At 39.9% G+C, this 21,503-nt stretch overlaps 1 protein-coding gene across 1 annotated transcript in view; it reads left to right on the top strand.

The window, feature by feature from the left end:
- MYO5B (myosin VB) overlaps nt 1–21,503 on the top strand; it is a 549,419-nt gene that overhangs the window by 277,952 nt on the left and 249,964 nt on the right. Inside the window, exon 5 of the mRNA XM_036756694.1 lies at nt 4,237–4,393. Coding sequence (XP_036612589.1) covers nt 4,237–4,393 — 157 coding nt within the window. The remainder of the gene's footprint in view (nt 1–4,236; nt 4,394–21,503) is intronic.

The raw sequence follows: 21,503 nt of genomic DNA, 5'->3' as shown, positions 1-21,503 counted from the left end.
AGAAGACCTGGGTTTTTAGGACAGACTTTTGAATTGTCCATAGTCATTTCTGGAATGTGGTTCTTGGTATACAAATAGAAATATAGTTTGTTCTTGATTATAGCAGGAAATTCTTTATCCCAGATTGATTTGTTCTCCCTTCTGTTCATAACCTGAGTTTTGAGTTATGGGCAAAGGGCAAGATGGAAAATAGAAATCAAAGACAGTTATTTTTTAAATTAATTTATTTATTTAATATATTTAGTTTTCAGCATTGATTTTCACAAGAGTTTGAATTACACATTTTCTCCCCATTTCTACCCTCCCCCCCACTCCAAGATGGCATATATTCTGGTTGCCCTGTTCCCCAGTCAGCCCTCCCTTCTGTCCTCCCTTCTGTCACCCCACTCCCCTCCCATCCCCTTTTCCCTTCCTTTCTTTCAGGGCAAGATAAATTTCTACGCCCCATTGCCTGTGTATCTTATTTTCTAGTTGCATGCAAAAACTTTTTTTTTGTTTTTGAACATCTGTTTTTAAAACTTTGAGTTCCAAATTCTCTCCCCTCTTCCCTTCCCACCCACCCTCCCTAAGAAGTCAAGCAATTCAACATAGGCCACATGTGTATCATTATGTATAACCCTTCCACAATACTCTTGTTGTGAAAGACTAACTATATTTTGCTCCTTCCCAACCCATCCCCCTTTATTGAATTTTCTCCCTTGACCCTGTCCCCTTTCCAAAGTGTTTGTTTTAGATTACCTCCACCCCCATCTGCCCTCCCCTCCATCATCCCCGCCTTTTTTTATGTTCTTCCCTCTTCTTTCCTGTGGGGTAAGATATCCAACTGAGTATGTGCGGTATTCTCTACTCGGGCCAAATCTGATGAGAGCAAGATTCACTCATTCCCCTTCACCTGCCCTCTCTCCTCCTCCCACAGAACTGCTTTAATCCACCCCATTCTATCTCTCCCTATTTCCCTCTCTCAATATATTCCTCTCTCATCCCTTAATTTGATTTTATTTCTTTTAGATATCTTCCCTTCATCTTCAACTCACCCTGTGTCCTCTCTCTCTCTCTCTCTCTCTCTCTCTCCATATGTGTATATATATATATATATATATATATATATACACACACATACATATGTACATACATGCATATTCACTTATATACATATACACACATAAACATATATATATGCATATGCCTTTTAGCTACTATGATATTAAGATCTCATGAATCATACACATCATCTTTCTATGTAGGGATGTAAACAAAACAGTTCAACTTTAGTAAGTCCCTTATGATTTCTCTTTCTTGTTTACCTTTTCATGCTTCTCTTGATTCTTGTGTTTGAAAGTCAGATTTTCTATTCAGCTCTGGTCTTTTCACTGAGAAAGCTTGAAAGTCCTCTATTTTATTGAAAGCCCACATTTTGCCTTGGAGCATTGTTACAGGTGGAGTTAGAGCTGAGCCCTGCCTCGGACCTCCACGCCCAGGGCCTGCTGAGATAAACTCAGGGCTCTGCGATATGGATGGAGCCAGGAGGAGGGGTCTCGCCTTTGTTGCCTCCATAGCAATTCCAGGTCTTTGCCCGGACCTGCTTGAGCACATGGAACTTCCGGCTCTCTGTCTGGGCTTGCCAGAGCACAGGGAACTTCCGGTTCTTTGCCTGGACTGCCTGACCACAGGGAACTTCGGGTTAGCTCAGGAAGAGAAGGGGAGGAAAGTAGGGCAGCCCTAATGCCTACGTCACCAAAGATATAAAAATGCTGCTTGCTGAAACAATAAATGGAGTCACTCAACACCTTTGGCTCCTGCCCCATTCGTTGTCCGCGAGATCAGGCCCTTTGCTAGGCAGAGGCCTGGGTGTGGGGGATGACAGACCCCCACAAGTTGGTTGTTGAAGGCGGAGGGTCCTCAGCAGAGCATGATACTCAGTTTTGCTGGGTAGGTGATTCTAGGTTTTAATCCTAGCTCCATTGACCTCCCGAATATCGTATTCCAAGCCCTTTGATCTCTTAATGTAGAAGCTGCCAGATCTTGGGTTATTCTGATTGTGTTTCTCCATCCAATGCTTTTGCATCAACTATCCGCCATGCCTGGAATGCACTTACTCTCCATATCTGCCTCTTAGGATCCCTTGTTGCCTTGAAAATTAGCTTAGATGCCACTTTCGACATGAAGCGTACACAATTTGCCCCTCCCCCACAGCTGCTGGTGCCCTTCCCCATATGACCTTATATTTTTGCTGTTATTTTTGCGTACAGATGTACATTCTATCTCTTCCCCAGCCTGATAGAAAGCAAGATTTCTTGAGGACGGGAGCTTTTTTTGTTTCTGTCATTGTTTCCACAATATTTAGCACAATGCTTGGCACATCGTAGCTGCTTAGAAAATGTTCGTTGGTCTATTGTGTATCCTGCCCACCCTCCCCATGTTAGGTAGATAAACAGAGAGATGATAGATTGATAGAAAAAGAGAGTGATGGAGCTATGTAGATATAGATATGGCATATATATGTGCACACAAGCGTATATCTATATTTGTGTATATATGTGTGTCTATATTTGTGTTTATGTGCGCATGTACACATACATGCATATGTAATCTATCTACATACACACACGCACACACACACACAAAGCTTACTTATTACTTCCCACTTGAAAACAAAACAAAACAAAACCCTTAAGGAGTAATGCATTTAATTTTTAGTTTAATTTTCGCATTGAATATCAACACAACAAGAACTAGAAGCAAAGAATTTGTTCAACAAATATGTCTTGTGTCTACTTGATATAATGTGCTGTGTTTGACATGGGAGAAAATAAAGATAAATAAGACATAATCCCCATCCACGTGGAGTTCCCTGAGTTCTGACTGGAAAGAGACCTCAGAGATTAAGCCTTTGGATATGGTATGATTGAAAGAACACTAGATTTGGAGTCAGGGTGCGTGAATTTGAATCCAAGTTCTGCTGAAGTGTGACCCAGGGCAGGACACTTAACTTCTCTCCTCCTGAGTTAATGTATCTGTAAAATGATCTCTGAGATTCCTTCCTCTGCACCCTAAGATCATTATCCAGTCCAACTTCATCTTACAAATGAGGAAACCAAGTCCCCAAAAGGGATAGCATATTTTTTGTGACCTTGAGCTATTAAAAGGCAGAATTTAGGTTTGTAACCATCCTCTGCTTTTACCAGTTGATTTCTAGAGATGAGCAAAACCCTTTGTGGCATTCATTGTGATGTTCATTCTTTTGACAAACATTAAGCATTCCCTAGGCAGTATGAATTTTGAGGGTAAAAGCACTCATCTAAACTACTTATTGGGTATCCCAAAAGTCCTTTTTGGACATCCTATATTTTCTTTAAAGCCCAGAACAGTGTCCTATGCATCGTAGGGGTTTAACATATTGTTTGCATTAATGGACTAAATTCTGTCATGATGTTCTTCATTCTATTTTACCTAAATCACTCATTTCATTTTATCTTGATCTCCAACATCTGTGCTATAAGGAGATAGAAATCAACATGTTACTCATTGGGACTTTTCATTCGTGTATTCATTCAGCAGACATTGATAGAACACCTAGTGAATGCTCACCACTGAACGTGTTAGATTATGGAATATTGTGGGGGACATAAAGGAAGAGGAAAATAACTTTGTGCCTTCAATGAAAGCACAAGAGGGTTGGAGAGAGCCATCTGACAACTAGTAAGCAAAAATCAGTATGAGGTAATATAACATAAACTATAAACAAATAAATGCTTAAGGAATGAAATTAATGACTTGATCCGTGTAGTGTGTAGTCAATTAGGGAAGACTTCATGGAGTAGGTGAATATTGTGCCAAGCTGTAAGGGTAGTCAGATGCAAGTTTCTTATAGTATCAGCTATTGGACACTGCATATAGATCCTCAATGAATGATATTTACCAATGGATTCAACTTTCTTTCCTCTTAGGCTTTAATGGGGGACCGATAAAGAGAAAGGCAACAGTATTGCTTTTAGTTGCTCAAAACACCCTTGAAACTGCTCTCTTTTTCAAGACTCAAAATGGGAAAGGTTGGATTTTATTGGGGCAGATGTAGGGGAATTTAATTTTGAGCTGATCATGCTGCTTAAACTCACCAAGGATGCGGAGGAGAAGCCACAAGCCAGATTTAAAATCTTACAAACAGATCCTCTTGACAGAGAATGTGTGCTTTCAATGGCAAGGGTTGACCAGTCCCCTTTTTCTTTGACTTTGCAGAGATGAAAAGAACCAGTCCATCATAGTAAGTGGGGAGTCAGGAGCTGGAAAGACAGTGTCAGCTAAATATGCCATGCGATATTTTGCCACAGTTGGAGGCTCTTCCAGTGAAACCAACATTGAAGAAAAAGTCCTTGCATCCAGCCCCATCATGGAGGTAAAGAGTTCTAAATCTTTCTTGTGTTTCTATCTTTTCCGGTTTTTTTTCTTTAGCAGCATAGCTTTTGGGTAGTGTGATTTTACATGACTTATCACAAGAACCCTTGGAATGTACCAGCATTTTTAATTTTCAAGCTTTCTGATAATTAAAAGACATCCATGTACACACAGACAAATGTCCATCATGAAATAACTCATAGTACAACAGAACAAATTTTCCTGGTATATATCAAATGCTTAATAAATCCTTATTTCCTTACCTTGTCTGTCCCCCTATATTAGGAAGGCAGAATTTATGATTTCAAAGAGAATCTCATATGTGCCTGAAAGGTTCTGAACCGCAGGATATAAGGAATTCTCTAGGCAGAAGGCAGGAGAACTAAAGCATGTATTTACACTCCACAGTAACAGGCCCACAAACCAGCATCCCCATTTTGATATTTTGATCAAAAGCTTCCAGCCCCAATAAGTCTGCCTCACAAGAGTAACCAGGAGGCCACAGAGAAGCGAGATGGTATAAGGCAAAATCGTATACATGCTTCCCTTCTACGGTAAGAAGATTACCCACTGGCCTCCAGCCGTTGCTCAGCACTCCTCACTCCACATGGGTCAGCTCTGCTACCAGCAGCTCAGCTTTGGCTGTAGGCGTCTCTGGCTCCAACCGGAAAAGGAAAAGGGGTCTTCAAGCTCTCCTCTCCCCTCTTATAGAGTTTTCAATATTCTCAAGTGCCGCCTGAATGACTAGGGCTGATTGGTTCTTGAGTTGGCCCCTCCCCCTAGCGTAGACCTGGTTAACACCCAATAGGGCGTGGCTCTGGAGTTAACACCTCCCCTCAGCCAGCCCAATGACTCATCACACAGGAAGTTCTCCGCTTCCCGGAAGAGAAGCAGCAGCAACTAGCAAGGCTCAATGAGGTAAGCTGAGTCACTCAAGGAAAACAAAGGCCACTCTGGCCACACTCCACCCCTCACAATGTTCTAGGATGCACAATCCAATCATAATTTAAATTAAATTATATATCCTAGAACATTGTGATCCAGTTACGCAGGAAACCAAAACATATTCACAATAAAGCAAACATATCATTCAGTGACACTCCCAAATATTGGTTTGCAATTCAAGTGTGATCCACCCCTAGGTTCCAGCAAGATAATCTCTTCAATCAGTCATCCCCAAAATACTTATTAATAATTCGAATGCCCACCCCTAGATCTTTGTATCCATTACATAGGATCAGTAATATCATAACAATAAAACAATATAGCAAGGATAACACAAAATGAGTACACGGAACACTATCATCATTTCCCGCCCCTCTCAAACAATTGGGGCTCAAAATCTTGGGGTAAGGGGTGAAGGTCTCATTTTCCATAGTTTCTTCTTGCTGAAATTAGATGTAGAGGTGTCCCTGCCCCAAAGAGTCCCATTCCAGAGGTCAGTTCTTTAGCGAGCTGGCAGGAATTCCAAGAATGCTACGTGCTCAGGCAGTCACTGGAAAGTGCAGGGTGCTTAAGCCCACAAGAGACAGAACTAGCGACAAGGTTAACCAAAACAAAGAACAAAAAGAGTAGGCAAGTATGGGCTATTATACTTCAAATAAAATCATCTCCAGTTTACTTGAAATTTCAGTTATGCAGAGATCCAATATCAGAGCCAAACTCAGATGGGAAATGTTCCTTTTTAAATGGAACACAATGAGGAAACTAAGCCAAGAGGATCCCATCCTAGATAGAGACTAGGATTGTCCTCCCAGCCTTTCCCCAGATGTACAAGCTTTCATCCGTTAATCACACAAGGTCACCTTCCCTCTGAGTGGCTTGTGGTAATTACCAGCATCAGCCATACCTGTGGGATCCATGAATCTAATATTATAGCCCTATTCACAGTAAAATATATGGTTCAGGGGTATGATTTGGTAATTACCTTCCCCTGAATAGACCACTGTTACAGTGTTGTCCTTCCCATGGGCTATGGCTTCTGCAGCCTTTGGAATATCATCTGGCTTCCATTTTACCCATACCTTAGCTCCCAACTTTACTCTATCAATGGAGCAAGCCCCTTTTGCCCCTCTGGTAGTTATTTTGGGAGGAGGGTCAGTTTTCACAAAGGGTATGTTTTCACAGGGGATAATAACCACTTGAACTATTCTATCATTCCTACCAAATTGTACAGGTTTTTCACCCAAATTCTGGAGTGTCACAACAATTTCTTTTTGATAATTCGAATCTGTCACTCCAGCCAATACATGTACTCCTTGAGCTTCTAATCCTGGTTTAGGTAATATCCATCCAAAATGATTCTTGGGGATTCTCATACATACTCCAGTAGGGGTTTTTCTTATCTCTTTCCTATTCAACCTAAAATTCTCTATACAATGTAAATCATATCCTGCCGAACCAGGTGTTCCTGGACGTGGTAGGGGGACATCTTCCCTCACAGTCCAAAATTCAATATTTTGGATCTCACGTGTTTGCTGTTCTCTAATCTGCAAATTTGGGGTCATCATTCTGGCTAGAGGTGTACTCCCTGCTAAGGGCCTATTATTCAAATTACGTAAGGCAATATAGAAATTATCTTCCAATGTCAATATGAATTATTAGAGCTTAATTTTCTCAGCTGTTCTTTCAACAGTCCATTCATTCTTTCAGTCAGCCCAGATGCTTGTGAGTAATATGGAATATGATGTATCCATTCTATATTATTCAACACACAATATCTTTTCACTTCTTTGCCCTTGAAATGTGACCCATTGTCACTTTGAATATGCATTGGGGTTCCATAGTATAAACTTACAATATCTAGGGTTTTACAGGTGTTTTTCTGAGTTGCGTCTTTATAAGGACAAGCCACTAGTACACCTAAATAGGTGTCAACACGTGTACATACATATTTACATTCTTTATCCTGGGGTAGTGGGCCAATATAATCTATCTGCCAAATTTGGGCTGGAACTTTTCCCCTCGCTATTTCTCCAGTTACTATCCTAGGAAGAGTTCATTCTTTTTCTAATTGACATATACAACACCCCTCTGTTATTTGTTTTAACAACACATGAGAGATACTGATACCTCGATCCTGTGCCCATCGGTGGGTGGCCTGGACCCCTAAATGGCCGGCAGTCTGGTGGACCCATCTTGCTAAGGCTGAGTCATCAGTTGGAGTTGGAGTAGGGACAATACATTCAGTGGCAATCTTTGCTAGTCGATCCACGTGTGCATTGTACTCACATTCTGGTGTGGTCAGGGTTGCATGAGCATCAACATGAAAAACTGACAAATCCGTAACCAAAGATATGTCCCATATATTTTCCCATAACTCTTTACCCCAAACTTGTTTGCCATGAATCTCCCAATTCTGATTCCTCCATATAGGCATCCAAGTAGCTAATCCATAAGATACCGCCCATGAGTCAGTAAATATATGACACTGTCCTCCCTTCTCCATTCTAATGGCCTGATGCACTGATGCACTGCCATCAGTTCAGCATATTGGCTACTTCCCCCATCCCAGAACTGGCCACATCCCCACATACTCAGGAATACGTAGTGTGCGTTCTTTACAAAGACATCAGGTGTTAGCCTTGAAGTAGACAAAGGAATGTTAAATTTGGAAAGGAGCCTTATAGATGGTCAAATCCAGGGCTTGTTAATTTTCTTTGCCTCACATACCCCTTTGGCTATCTGGTGAGGTCTAGGGACCACTTCTCAGAACAATGTTTTTAAAAGCATAAAATAAGATACATAGGAAATCGATTATATTGAAACATAGTTATCAAAATATTTTTTTAAAAAAACAAATTCATTTACCCAAGGTTAAGAACTCCTAATCAGGTCCAACCCCTCAATTTGACAGACGAGAGAAGTAGCTTAACAAGAGTCATTCAATCTCGAATAGTGAGAAGTGTCTCTCCTCCACACTCCCTCTCCTGGGTGCTTATTGAGTTCTTTCTCATGTGAAAGCCCATTCTCATTTTACTGGAGTACAGTAATAAAGGAAAGAAGTAAATTGATGTTACCAGGAGAGGGGGGAAATCCCCAGTGTTCTTTTGAAAGGCTGTACTCAGAATCTCTGACTTCCATCAAAGTTCAGCTCAGATGTTTCCTACTGTATTAGGCTTTTTCTCATTGATCCATACCTCACCCCAGTTGCTAGTGCTTCCCTCCAAAAAAATTGCTTCATATTTATTCTCTACATATTTTGTATATATTTAAACATTTATGTATTATTTTGCCTTAATAGAATTTAAGTTCCATAAGAACTAGGATTGTTTCATTTTTTCCCTTTGTTACCTCTAGCACTTAACCCAATGCCTGACACATAGTAGGCGCTTTAAAAGTTTGTTGATATATTGTTCCACCTGCAGAAGAGTTGTCTATGGAGGAGGAATATTGCTTCTGACTCCACTGGGATGGTTTTTGCCCTGACCAGGAAATGATGATGCCTCTGAGGAATGTGCGGTCACTATATGGTGTTGTCATGTCAGTGTGAAGAGGCAGCACAGGTCATTTGACCTCCCTCATGCCTCTGGATATCAGGATATGATTATACATATTTCATATATCCAGTCTCCCCATACACAGGAGAACATGTAGCTAAAGGGAAAGCCTTTGGTGGTGCAAGGGAGCAGTCTCTAGAGATGTGTCTTGCTATGGTATCCCAACCATTTATTCATGTGTCTTGAAGAATATCTTTGAGAGAATTGTGATCAGTAAATACCCTACTAAGAGATCATCAAAACAGACATGAAACAAATGAAGATCCTTAGGGCTGGGGGACATGGAGGTGAAAGAGAATCTAAAGAGGATGAGACAAGATAAGAGACAAAAGAACAGAGTTGCAGAAAAGTTTTTAAAAAACCAACGCAAAATGGAAACTGTATGTTTTGATTCCATTCTTCCCAAGCCCTTTCTTTCTGTTAAGTCCTTCCTAAATTCTATTCCACCAGCCCTATCTACTCTGACAAGGAAGCTGAAGGTCTGAGTTGATATTTGCACACACACACAAAATTACATATGCATACAGCATACATATAGCATGTTTACATATATATGCATATAATACATGCATACAATATATACTTATAACATAGATATATACACATATAAACATATATACACACATATTTTTATACATATACATACACACATATTTGCTTTCCTTTTTTTGTCCTGACTACATTCTGAGCATCCCCTTACTTTCTGAGCAGTATTTCCCAACATCCTTAGCAGTGGGCTCCAGTCCCAAGCACCAAATCAGTATCCTGTATTACATGTGTGGAATCCATTTTTCCTGACTTATAGCTCACCATTTTTACCAGGGAGGCACTGCTTCCCTGCCTTGCTTTCTGAGTTAACTGCCTCCTACCGCAATAGTAAATATTCATGCATTTGTTATTTTCCCAGGGTATTTAATATTGACTCGGGCAAGCAGAATATGTACACTCTTATGTTAGTCCTCTGCTACATTGCTTTTCCAGCTCAGAGCTTTTCTAGACTCTTCCTACTAAAGGCTGGAACTGACGTCCTGTCATTTCATACTTGGATAGCAATAAACACGGTAGCCTCTGTTATTCTTCTGTTCCTCTCAGATGTCTGTTACATGTCCTGACTAATGGCATTGGTGCTCACAGTTAGCATCATCATATGTGGTTATTTTAGGAAGTTACAAAGAGGATTAAAAATCACAACAGCAATAACTTTCTCCCTGGTGATGTGGCACACGGAAAGAGCACCGGCTCTGGAGTCAGAGGACCTGGGTTCAGATCCCACCACTAATGCTTGCTATCTGTGTGGACCTTGTTCAAGGCACTTAAACTCCTGTGGGCAAAATGGTCTATGAGGTCCCTTCTAGATCGATATCCAGCCACAATCTTATCATCTCCCACCCCATTCAGTTGTCATGAAATCACATTATGCCAGCCTAGACTCAAATTTGGGGGGGGTGGGCATGGAGGAATATGGGAAATCTAAAAGGCTTAAAGGTTGGGGCAGATTTAAAGAAACAGATTCAGAAGAATAAATAACAGAGAGGCATCAAAAATAACAAAAAAGATTTCTTAACTTGTATTGTCATTTTTCTTAGACTTCATTGGCAAAGATTCTTTTTTGGCGGGTTGGTACTTAGGAAAAAATAATCCAAAAAAGGAAAAAGGATGCCAAATTTGTCCTATTTGGCAGCCTTCTATAATATCTTGACTGTAGTTACTGCCACTTAAAGTAATTCAACAAGCATTTATTAAATATCTCTTATGTGTGAGGTCCTATGGTTAGGAAAGGGAGAAAAAATAGTTCTGTTATCAAGAGTTTACATTTTACTGGGTGATATGACAAATGAATAGATAAAAAATTATAAGGTAATTTGGGGTAGGAAAAAGAGCACTAACAATTGAGAAAATCAGAGAAGGCTTCATGGAGGAGGTGACAGAAACACCAAAATTCTAAGACAATGGTGCAGAGAGAGGTATTGGGGGAAGGAGGAGGAGGAGATAGCCTGTGTAAATGCACAAAATAAAAAGTGAAATGACTACTTTAGGGAATAGTTAGTCTGACCTGCCTGTGACCTGTATTTGTTGAAGGGCAACATGCCAGGCTGAGGACTTTGTATTTTTTTAAAGGCACTTAGGAGCCATGGAAAGCTCTGTCATGGGCAGAGGAATAATATGGTCTTAGAAGCATGCCATAGGAAGATTATCTTGGCAGGTCCATATAGAGAATGAATAAGAGAGAGGTGAAGGGAAGCAGAGAAAGAAATTAGGAGGCAATGACTGTAATCCAGGTAGGAGGCAGCGAAGGCCTGAGCGAGGGTGAGGTCCATGTGGCCAAATGGTGTGGTGAAGTTAGAATCAACAGGACTTGAAAACTGATTGGATACTGTGTGTAAGGAAGAATGGAAGCTGAACCTGGGTTGCTTGTTGACTGACTGACATCTGGTGATACAGGGCTGGAGTTGAGAAGAAAGATTAGGGCTGGACATATAGATTAGGGAGTTATCTGTGTAGAGATGATAATTGAATCTATAGAAACAGTTTCTATGTCAATCATTCAATCAATAAACATCTATTAAATGCCTACTATCTGCTAGGCATTGTGCTAAGTGCTGGGGATGCAAAAAGAGGCAAACAACAGTCCCCCCTTTCAAGGACCTCCCAATCTAATGGGACAGAAAACTATATACATATATATGTGTGTGTGTGTGTATATATACATATATACATGTATATATGTATATATACACGTATGTATATATACATATATATGTATATACACACATACACACATACATACATACATATATGATCAGTAAGTATCTGATTGTCAGGTTCTTTGGTCTCAATTGAACTCATACATTGATAAAAATTCCAAAGCCTTATACTAAAATGGCTAAGGATGAAACACATCCGGGATGTATCACACATATGGGGATGAACCTGGAGGCTAAAGATCTTGCCTGGGCAACTATGGTAAGAGCCAAGGAATTGAGTGTACACCAGATTTCTCTTTCCAATTTATCTAACTCATTTTTCCTTCTCTTCCTCTCCCCTTCTGCTGAGTGTCAGAAATTATTTTTTTTACCTCCGCAGTTAAATTATTTATTAAGGCAAAACCTCCTACCCACAGAATTTATTTATTATCTGAAAAATTTTTATTTTTAGACAAGCAGCAGAGAATCACAATGGGAGATTGCTGTTGTCTGATTTGATAAAAATAAGTTAATATGTTTCTTCTCATTGGAAATGCACAAGTTGTCAGTGCTATCCAGAGACATTTATTAAATATATCTGAAACTGTGGTAGTTGCCGTATAAAGTGGGTTATATAGTTATAGCCCATACTTCTATGAAGTTTCTCTAAAACATTTAAGATACTCCCAAGTTTAAAAATCTCATAGCAGCTTTCACTTACTACCTGTGTAACCTGAGGCAAGTCAGATTACCCTCTGGTTCTTGGTTTTCTCATCTCTAAAATGAAGGAAAGCAGTTGCACTAAATGACATCTAAAGTTCCTTCTGGCTCTAAATCTATGATGTATGAATTAGGGTTGTATTCACTACAGCTATGAGGGAAACTTAGGCTTGATCATATCTGTGTGTGTGTGTGTGTGTGTGTGTGTGTGTGTGTGTGGCAGAGGGGGAATACATGTGTGCTCACATTTTTCCTGGTCTGCTGCTTAGGCAGCAAACATTAAAAGTTTCATGGTCCTCCATCCTTTCTTAGTAAGAGATAGAGCAGTAGTCACATTATGTTGGTTTATATTAGAAGGACTGACCTGGTGATCCTCTAGGGACTCCTAATATGGCATTTCCTAGTTAAGATGGTGGGTGCTGAAAGTACAATGTAAGTAATACAAATATTTATTGAAATGAATGGAACTACTTGCTGTGAGCACAGCTTGCTTTTAGGGCCTGGGCTGAGAAACAACAAAAATAGAAAGCTATGGTCCAAAACTTTAGGTCTAAACAAAGGAGAGAGACAGAAAACACATATACTCTCCCCTTCCTTCCCACCTCAGCGTTGCAGCTCCCCTTTGTTGATGTGTTGATTTCTCCCATTAGAATGTAAAGCCTTTGGGGCGAATTGGTCCAGCCATTCTGGAAAGCACTTTGGAGTTATGCCCCCCAAATCATTAAATCATACATGCCCCATTTTTATTCGGTAATGCCATTATTAAGCTTGCACCACTCCCCCCAAGATCAGTGAAAGAGGAAAAGGACTCAAATGTACAAAAACATTTATTTATAGCAGATTTTTTGTATCAAAGAATTAAACTAAGGGGGTACCTTTAATTGGAGAATGGTTTAAGAAATGACAATGTATGAATACAATGAAATACTGTTGTACTATGAAAATAACAGAACAGTTTTGAAGAAACCCAGTAACACTTGTAAGAACTGAAGGATGGAAAGCACGACCAGGAGAACAATTTATATAACAGTAATGTTGTAAAGACAAATAAATTTGAAAGAATTAGAAACTTTAATGAGTACAATGGCCAGTCATTCCAGAGGACCTGGGATGAAGAATGGCACCCATCTATTGACACTGAGGTGATGGACTCAAGATGCAGAATGAGACATATATTTTTGGACATTTGATACAAGGGTTTTGCTTTTATTATTTTTGCAGTGGGGGAAGAATAAATGCTTTTTAATTGAAAAAGATTGTCATCAAAATTAAAAATTTTAAATAAGTGTAAGCTCTTTCAGGGTAGAGAGTGTCTTCAATGCTTGTATTTGTATGCCTACCACTTCACACAGTGCCTGGCTCAAAGTAAGTGCTTTATGAATGCTTTCTCTGGCTAGCTATACTTTTTTAAAACTTGGGAACGTTCATAAAGTAACATGTTTAAAAAATAATTGCCATGGCCTTTGGCCCCAAATTTGTAACCTATAGAGGTATAAATTAACATTTTGTATGCTATGTAGATTGATAACTAAGCGGGGAGCCCTTCACGCAGACTTCAGACTTTTACTGTTCAGGGAGATGTCCCTTGATCCCTTATTAAATGTCATATTGGGAAAGAAAAATTAGAGTTAACTTAAAGAATCCCAGATAGAATTGGAAGAAAGTGATGAAGCTAAGGAGTGAAGAGCCTTGTCACTAGCAAAGTCCAAAAAATATTAATTCTTCAAAGAAAGCTGGGTTGACTTGATCTCTTCACATTTCAAGAGTGCATTGATTGGGTCAGCCACTTCTTGGGGTGATGTGTTAAATACTAGATCTGTAACAATCAAGGGACAGGCTGATTGGTAATGATTTTCCCCTCTGTCTTGTGATAGTGGCACTCATGTAATCATTTCATTATTCCTACAGTCTTTCCATTTCAGATGCATCCGGTGGAGAGTTAGATTTTAGGGTGGCTTTTTAAGAGCTCCTGGGAATTATACTAAGTGACAGATGTTTGAATTAAAGGAGTTAAGAAAAGCTTGGGACTAACTGAGCTGATCCCTGATTATTTATTTGTCAGAATAGGAGGTCTCGGTCCTCATTCTGTTTAAGAACTCATCATCAGCCAGGGACTGATTCACTCCTATGCCCTCGTAGATTATAAAATACATTGGTTACCAAGTCAATATTAGTGGCTGACGAGGATGAATATCTACTAAATCACTTACAAGTTGGTGAAAAGCATAGGGTATACTGTTCAAAGGTTATTGAGCTGGGATCCAGAAGACCTGGGTTCTAGTCTCAATTCTATCAATCACTTGATCTCCCTGAACCCAAGTTTCCCTATTGGCAAAATGAGGGTAGATAATCCCTAAGATTACTTTCAGCTGTAATATTTTGTAATTCTGCCTAAGTGGAATTATCAATAGGCAAGCTATGAAGTGGACAGAGTTTGTCTTTGATGATCTCTTACCTCCCTTCTCCTAGAAACGTAAAGTGGTCTTTCTTAAAGTCTAAGAAGACCTTAGAAGTCATCTACTTTAATCTCTTTGGCCCAATGGATGATCCCCTCAGGCATTCAGCATTCCAGAGGAGTGGACATGTGCAGTGACCGGGAATTCACTAGTTACTGAGACTGCCTATTTCCATTTCTGGACAGCTCTAATAGGAAGTTCTTCCTTATGCTGAACCTAATCTGCCTTCCTGTTGCTCCGCACCCCACCCCCCACCAGTATACTTTCTCCCTCCTTCAGCCTCATAAGATGAATCCAATACTTAAAAAAAAAAAAACAACCTTTGATTGCCTTTAAAATATTCAAGATAGTAAAGTCTTCTTTAAACTATTTCCTTCAGTTACTTCTTATATGACATAAGACGTGCAGTTAGTTCATTCAATGAATTAAGTGCCCATTATGAAGAGAAGAAGATATTAGGTACTGGAGAAAATTCAGAGCTAAATAAGCCAGATTGTACCAAAAGGGTACTTCAAATATAGCTGAGGAGTATCATGTTCTCCCTGTCCTGGGTACCCTTAAACTTGACCCTAGGTATTTTTCCTATTAGCAGCATTCCCCACATAGGTATACAGTGTATGAAACCTGGCAGTTAATAGTGATGATGATGATGACAATGATGATGAAAGCTAGCATTAATATGGCACTTTAAGGTTTGCAAAGTGGTTTATAAATATGACCTAATTTTATCTTCACAACAATGCTGCGATCCTGTTATCCTGTCTTACAGACAAGGAAACTGAAGCAGACAGAGGTTAAATCAATCAGTCAATAAGCATTTATTAAGTACCTAGTATGTTCCAGGCGCTGTTCTAAATACTAAAGGTAGAAAGAAAGGCAAAAAACAACCAGCCCTTGCCCTGAAGGAACTCACAATCTAAGGAAGAGACCACAAGCAAACAAATATGTACAAACAAGCTATATACAGATTAAACATGAACTAACTAATGGAGGGAAGATGCCAGAATTAAGAGGAGTTGGGAAAGGCTTCTTGGAGAAGATGGGATTTTAGTTGGGACTTGAAACAAGCCAGGGAATCTAGGAAGTAGAGATGAGGAGGGAGAGCATTCCAGGAATGGGGACAGCCAAAGAAAATGCCCAGAGCCAAGACAGGGAGCATCTTGTTTGTAGAACATCAAGGAAGCTAGTGTCACTGGATCAAAGAGTATATCTTAGATTATGGGGTGTAAAAAGACTAGAAAACTTGAGGGGGTGGGGCTAGGTTATGAAGAGCTTTGAATGCCAAACAGAGGATTTTGTATTTGATCCTGGAGACTATAGGTGGCCAGTAGAATTTATTGAGTAGAGACATGACATGGTCAGACTTGTACTTTATGAAACTCACTTGAGTGGCTGAATGAGGAATAAATTAGAATGGGAAGCAGTCACACAACTGAGTAGATGTCTGAGGCAGGATTTGAACTCGGATCTTCTTGATTCCGAGTTCAACACTCCATCCCCTGGACCACCTGACTGCCTATTTGTAAACCTTATATCTTCATGGAATGTATAATAAAATATTATATACTATAAACTACTTTATATTTCTCAGCCCAACTGTGACTGGGAAGGGAGCTGCAATAGGTTCATTCATACTAAGGTGTAAATAACATGATAGTTTAAAGTACTCCTCTCCTCCCCTTAGGACTGTTTCTGTTTTGACAGTGAACACAGACGTATCAGCAATACACTGGTGGTCAAGTTATTTTGGGGCACATGGGCTTTCCCCAGTGTCCCTCGATGTGTACCATGTGAACAGTCTAGCTGTTTCACCTCTATAGAAGGCCAGTCTTGTAAATGGATGTACCAGAGTTTAGGTCTCTAGGTTCCTGTAGAAAAAAGCTCAATTAAAAGGCTCAGGATGTTCCCAAAGTAAACAACAACTACTTGAAGCTGTACTTGATCAGGAAGGAGGAGAAAATAAGGCAAAAATCCGTGTACCTACCCTGCCTGATAGATGTTCCACCCTGTTTTCTGTACTCCTCATTAAATCTTCTCCTTGAAGTATCTGATAAGGGCTCTCTGAGGCCGGGAGGGATAGCTACCGTTTAATCTTATATGGTCAAGAGCTTCGAAGATATGATATTTCAATGACCAATTAGACTTCAGTCTCACTCCTCCAGACTGTCCCCACTGTCCTCAAGGCTCTTAGTCTCTTACCCCAACCCTTACCTATGGCTGGATTGTACTGTTCTCTAAGGCACTGTTGACTGCTTAGACTTCAGCAAACACACTATCCTGGCTGCCAACTCTTTCTACATTTGCTCATTTGTGATCTCTGGCTAGAGAGAGGAAGAGGAAGGAAGGTATCTGGTCTGTGTATGCATGTCAAAGTAATCTGTTGTAGGGTGTAGGCAGAAAAGGCTCTGGGCCGTTGGATGACTGGACAGAGTTTCTGAAACAGAGAACTAATTCCCTTTCTTTTTTCCCTACCCCATGAGAACGTACCACAGACTGAAAAAGATGTTGCTCTTAGTATCTGAGGAATGTAGTATTCCAGGGTCACCTGAAGGAATCCTTTTTACTTGCTCTTTCTTCAATGTGCTTGAAATAGTTGTGACTGCGTAGAACTATACATTAACTACTCATTAAACCACTCAGGCATCCTTACTCCCCTCCATATACTTTTCAATCTAGTGAAACTGGTCTCCTGACTAGTCCTTAAACTTTCCATTGCCACCCTTTGGCTTCTCTGATTCTTTTCAAATCCCAGTTAAAACTGGCAACAAGTTCTATAACAAGCCTTTGCCTGTACACCCTAATGCTAATGCCTTTCCTCTGCTGCCTGTCTCCAATTCTCTGTCTCTGTCTGTCTGTCTCTCTCTCTCTATATATGTGTGTGTGCGTACATGTACGTGTATGCATGTGTGTATCTATATAGCTATATATTGTTTGTGCGTAGTCTTTTGCATATGGTCTCCCTATATGACTATGAGCTACTTGAGAGGAGGGACTGTCTTTTGCCTTTGTATCTTCAGTGCTTAGCATAGCACCTGACATACAGGAGGCACTTAATAAATACTTGTTGACTCACTAGAGAGCCTTCATTGTGACAGTCTTCTCTCCAGATGTCCTTAGTAAGGTGATTATCCAGTGGTCATGAATCATGAGGCTTTTCTCTCTCTCAGAAAGAAGGTAGTCAGTGAGGTTCAATTACATACGAAAGGCCCGTTGACTTCAGCAGAAGGACTGCCATTCAGAATAAAACCTAGGGAATAGGCAAGGGGCATAGAAACCTACTCTAAAAGTCATTGGATACCAGGCCTTATTTGCGGGAAGTAATTCCTCAGTGTTCCTTTATTGGAGCTCCTGGGAAGCTGGAATCTGTTTGCATACACGTGAGCCACAGGAGCCCTTCCTAGCCAAGGAAGAAGAACTAAAGTTCAGAAATTCTAAGTCAGGAACAAAGGGAGCAGAAGTGCTACAAACTATTCCTGGGATTTGGGTTTGCATCCTCTTCATTTTCTTTTTGTGTAAAGAAACAAGAATACTCTGTGTGTGTATGTGTGTGTGTGTGTTTACATGTGCACCTACTCATAACACTAAATTAATTTTAGGAGGAGAAGAGTTAGAATAAGGAGAACCAGTTAATGTCTCTTGGGCTGAAGTTATCAGGCTAATATATTATAATCTATATTCTATAATTATAGTAATGTAATCAAACTATATATAAGCAATTATAATCAAAGTGAAATTTATGTATTTAGCAATAATGCTGATGAGAGGCAGTAAGGAAAAGGCAGTCAGGACCACTTGGGTTTTAGTCTTGCCCCTGACACATGCTGGCTGTGTGATCCTGAGTAAGTTAGTTAACTTCTCCATGCCCTAGGCAACTCTCTAAGATGCTGGGAAGGTGTCAGCTTGCTTTGGTAGGAGTTTCCTCTCTCAGGGAATTCCATTCACCAGTAATTCCTGGGAAAAAAATCAGGGAAGACTTCATGAAGGAGGCGCCACATGAACTGAGTCTTGAATGCAACATCAACATCGTATCCTTTGATTCCTGCACCATCTCTGCAGACCGGGATGATCTGCAAGGTCTCCGTAGGTGCTCACAAGGAAAGATAGGTAGTGTTAATAGTTGTTGTATAGATGAGGATGCTGACACCCAGACAGGTAAATAGACTTGCCCAGAGTCACACAGCTAGTCCCTACAACCAGGAAGTGCAGGACTAGTTCCAAAATTTGAAGATACTCATGACTAAGATGAAATTCATTATGGATGGCGAACAAGTACTATTTGATCTTAAGAATTTTCAGCAAATTAAGGAAGAAATCCATCAATCCAAGTATCCCCCACTGTAATGTGCACCATCTTGGGTTATGGTGTTTAGACAAATCAAAAAACTACTTAGAGTAGAGTGAAGACTCAGAGGTAGTTAGCGACACAGTAGATAAAGAGCTAGGCCTGGAGTCAGGAAGGCTTGAGTTCAAACACTTACAAGCTGTGGGACCCTGGTCAAGTCACTTAACCTGTTTGCCTCAGTTTTCTTAACTGTAACATAGAGATAATAATAGCACTGACCTTGCAAAGTTGTTTTAAGGATCAAACGAGATGATGACTACAGTTTAAAAAAAGCACTTAGCACCATCCCTAGCAATAGTAGTCACTAATGCCTTATTCTCCAACAAATACAAATATTGGATTTCATCTGTATATAAAGTGGTTATGGTGGTGGGAAAGATTGCTTCCCACTGATGGAAATGGTGCCTTTAGAGCCTACATACCAATGTTATTGCCAACTCTTCCATCTCTCCCTGAGAAGGATGTGGTATTAAAAATCTACCAACTTTACATGCTTTTTTTCATTTTATTTTTCTTGGTTTTTTGGTAACGTGTTTAATATGGACGTATGTTTCTCATGACTTCAGTTGTATAATTGATATATTTCCTGCCTTCTCACTGGATGGGGGTAGGGGGCTGAAGGGAGGAACAGAATTTAGAACCCAGAACTTTAAAGAATACTAAATGAAAATTTATTTTTTGGGGGAAAAAGAGTTTGGGTGCCTTCCTAATAACCTGGAGTACCATCTCTTCCACCAAGTCACTTCAGTCCTGAAGGGGCTGGCAGAGAATGGCCTGGACGCCAACATATGAACTTCTGAAGGGATCTTGGGCCATCTTTTCCACTCTGAATGCCAATACTTTGTCTTTAGTTTCTCTAATTGGAGCTAGCCAATGTGCCGATTTGAGAAAAAGCCTTTAGTAAATCAGCCAGGGCTAGAATTCAGTTCTCCTGACTCCACTTCCATGCACCATGCTTGGCACAAGGCTTGACTCTGGTAATATAAATCAAAGTGTTTGTACTATAAAAGGAAATTGGAGTTGTATGGAGTGATACTGTTTCTGTGATACATTACAGTAAAAAATAATAATAGATCAGATCAAGATGATGATGGTTTGTTATGTTCCTTCTTTCCTTTATTTTCCTTATGTTGCTTTGGGGGCTCTAGATATCAAAGGTTAATATCCTAAGTTCAGAATTTATGCATTGTATTTTGGGCCTTCTGTCTGTTGGGGAAAAAAGTGTAATTTTCTTTTGTTTTTGTTTGGTTGTTTTTAATAAGAAGGGATAGTAGTGGTATTCACATGAATATCTTTTAGAGATTATAGCCTTTCTAGTTATCTGTAATAAAATTCAAGTTAGAGTTAGTGATAGCATGTCTCATTAAAAGTGGTCATAGAGGGGGCAGCTAGGTGGTGCAGTGAGTAGAGTACTGGCCCTGGAGTCAGGGGACCTGAGTTCAAATACGGCCTCAGACACTTGACATATGTACTAGCTGTGTGAGCTTGGGCAAGTCACTTAACCCCAAGTGCCCTGCCGAAAACAAAACAAAACAAAAAAAGTGGTCATAGGATATCTTTAATGGATTGGGTTGTTTTTTCTTTTTTTAGTTGGGGAGAGCAAGTAGTCTAACCATTGGAAAGATAATAATATTCCTGACATTTATGTAGCTTTATGTGAAGCTTTCAAAGCTGTTAACAAACATTATTTCATTCACAACTATATTACCTATGACATTGCATATAATATTATTAACCATTTAAAAATTAAGAAACCAAGACCCTGGTGGGAGTTGGAGTGAATAAATCTCTTCTACTTTGAATTAAGGAAGCTTTTGGCATATCATAGTTCTCTTTACGTCTCTGAATGCTGTGTCCCCTCTCTCAGCCTTGGCTTTGATTCACTTCCTGGTCTTGGATAAATTTCTTGACTTGATTCAAGAAGCCTTCCTTAAATAAATGTGTCCTACTGGGCACATTAACAACACCTCCTGTTGGTACATTCTAAAAAGCACACATAAGAATATTACTGTGCTAAGAAACAATCCATATGATGAATGCAGAGAAGTATGAAAAGACTCATGTGAACTGATACAAAATGAAGAAAGCAGACCCAGGGAAACAAGATACATAATGACTATGACAATATCAATGGAAAGAATAACAACAACAAAATAATCAAAATGGATTGCTGTGAAAGCATAATGACACAAGCTTGATCCAGAGAAGAGATATGCAAAAGCAGCCCCCCACCCCCGTCCTCCCCACCCAATCCTTCTTCCCACTCTCCCTCCCTCTTCTTTGCAGCAGTGGGAGACTGGATGTGGAACACTACATACAGCACCAGCCTTCTTTCATATGTTGCCTACCTCTGTTGATCTGGTTTATTTTTCTTCTGCTTTTATTCTTTGCTATAAGAGCTTTCTCTATA

Source organism: Trichosurus vulpecula, chromosome 1 (genome assembly GCF_011100635.1).
Source record: "Trichosurus vulpecula isolate mTriVul1 chromosome 1, mTriVul1.pri, whole genome shotgun sequence".
Taxonomy (NCBI): domain Eukaryota; kingdom Metazoa; phylum Chordata; class Mammalia; order Diprotodontia; family Phalangeridae; genus Trichosurus; species Trichosurus vulpecula.
This window is presented reverse-complemented; position numbering and strand designations above follow the sequence as displayed.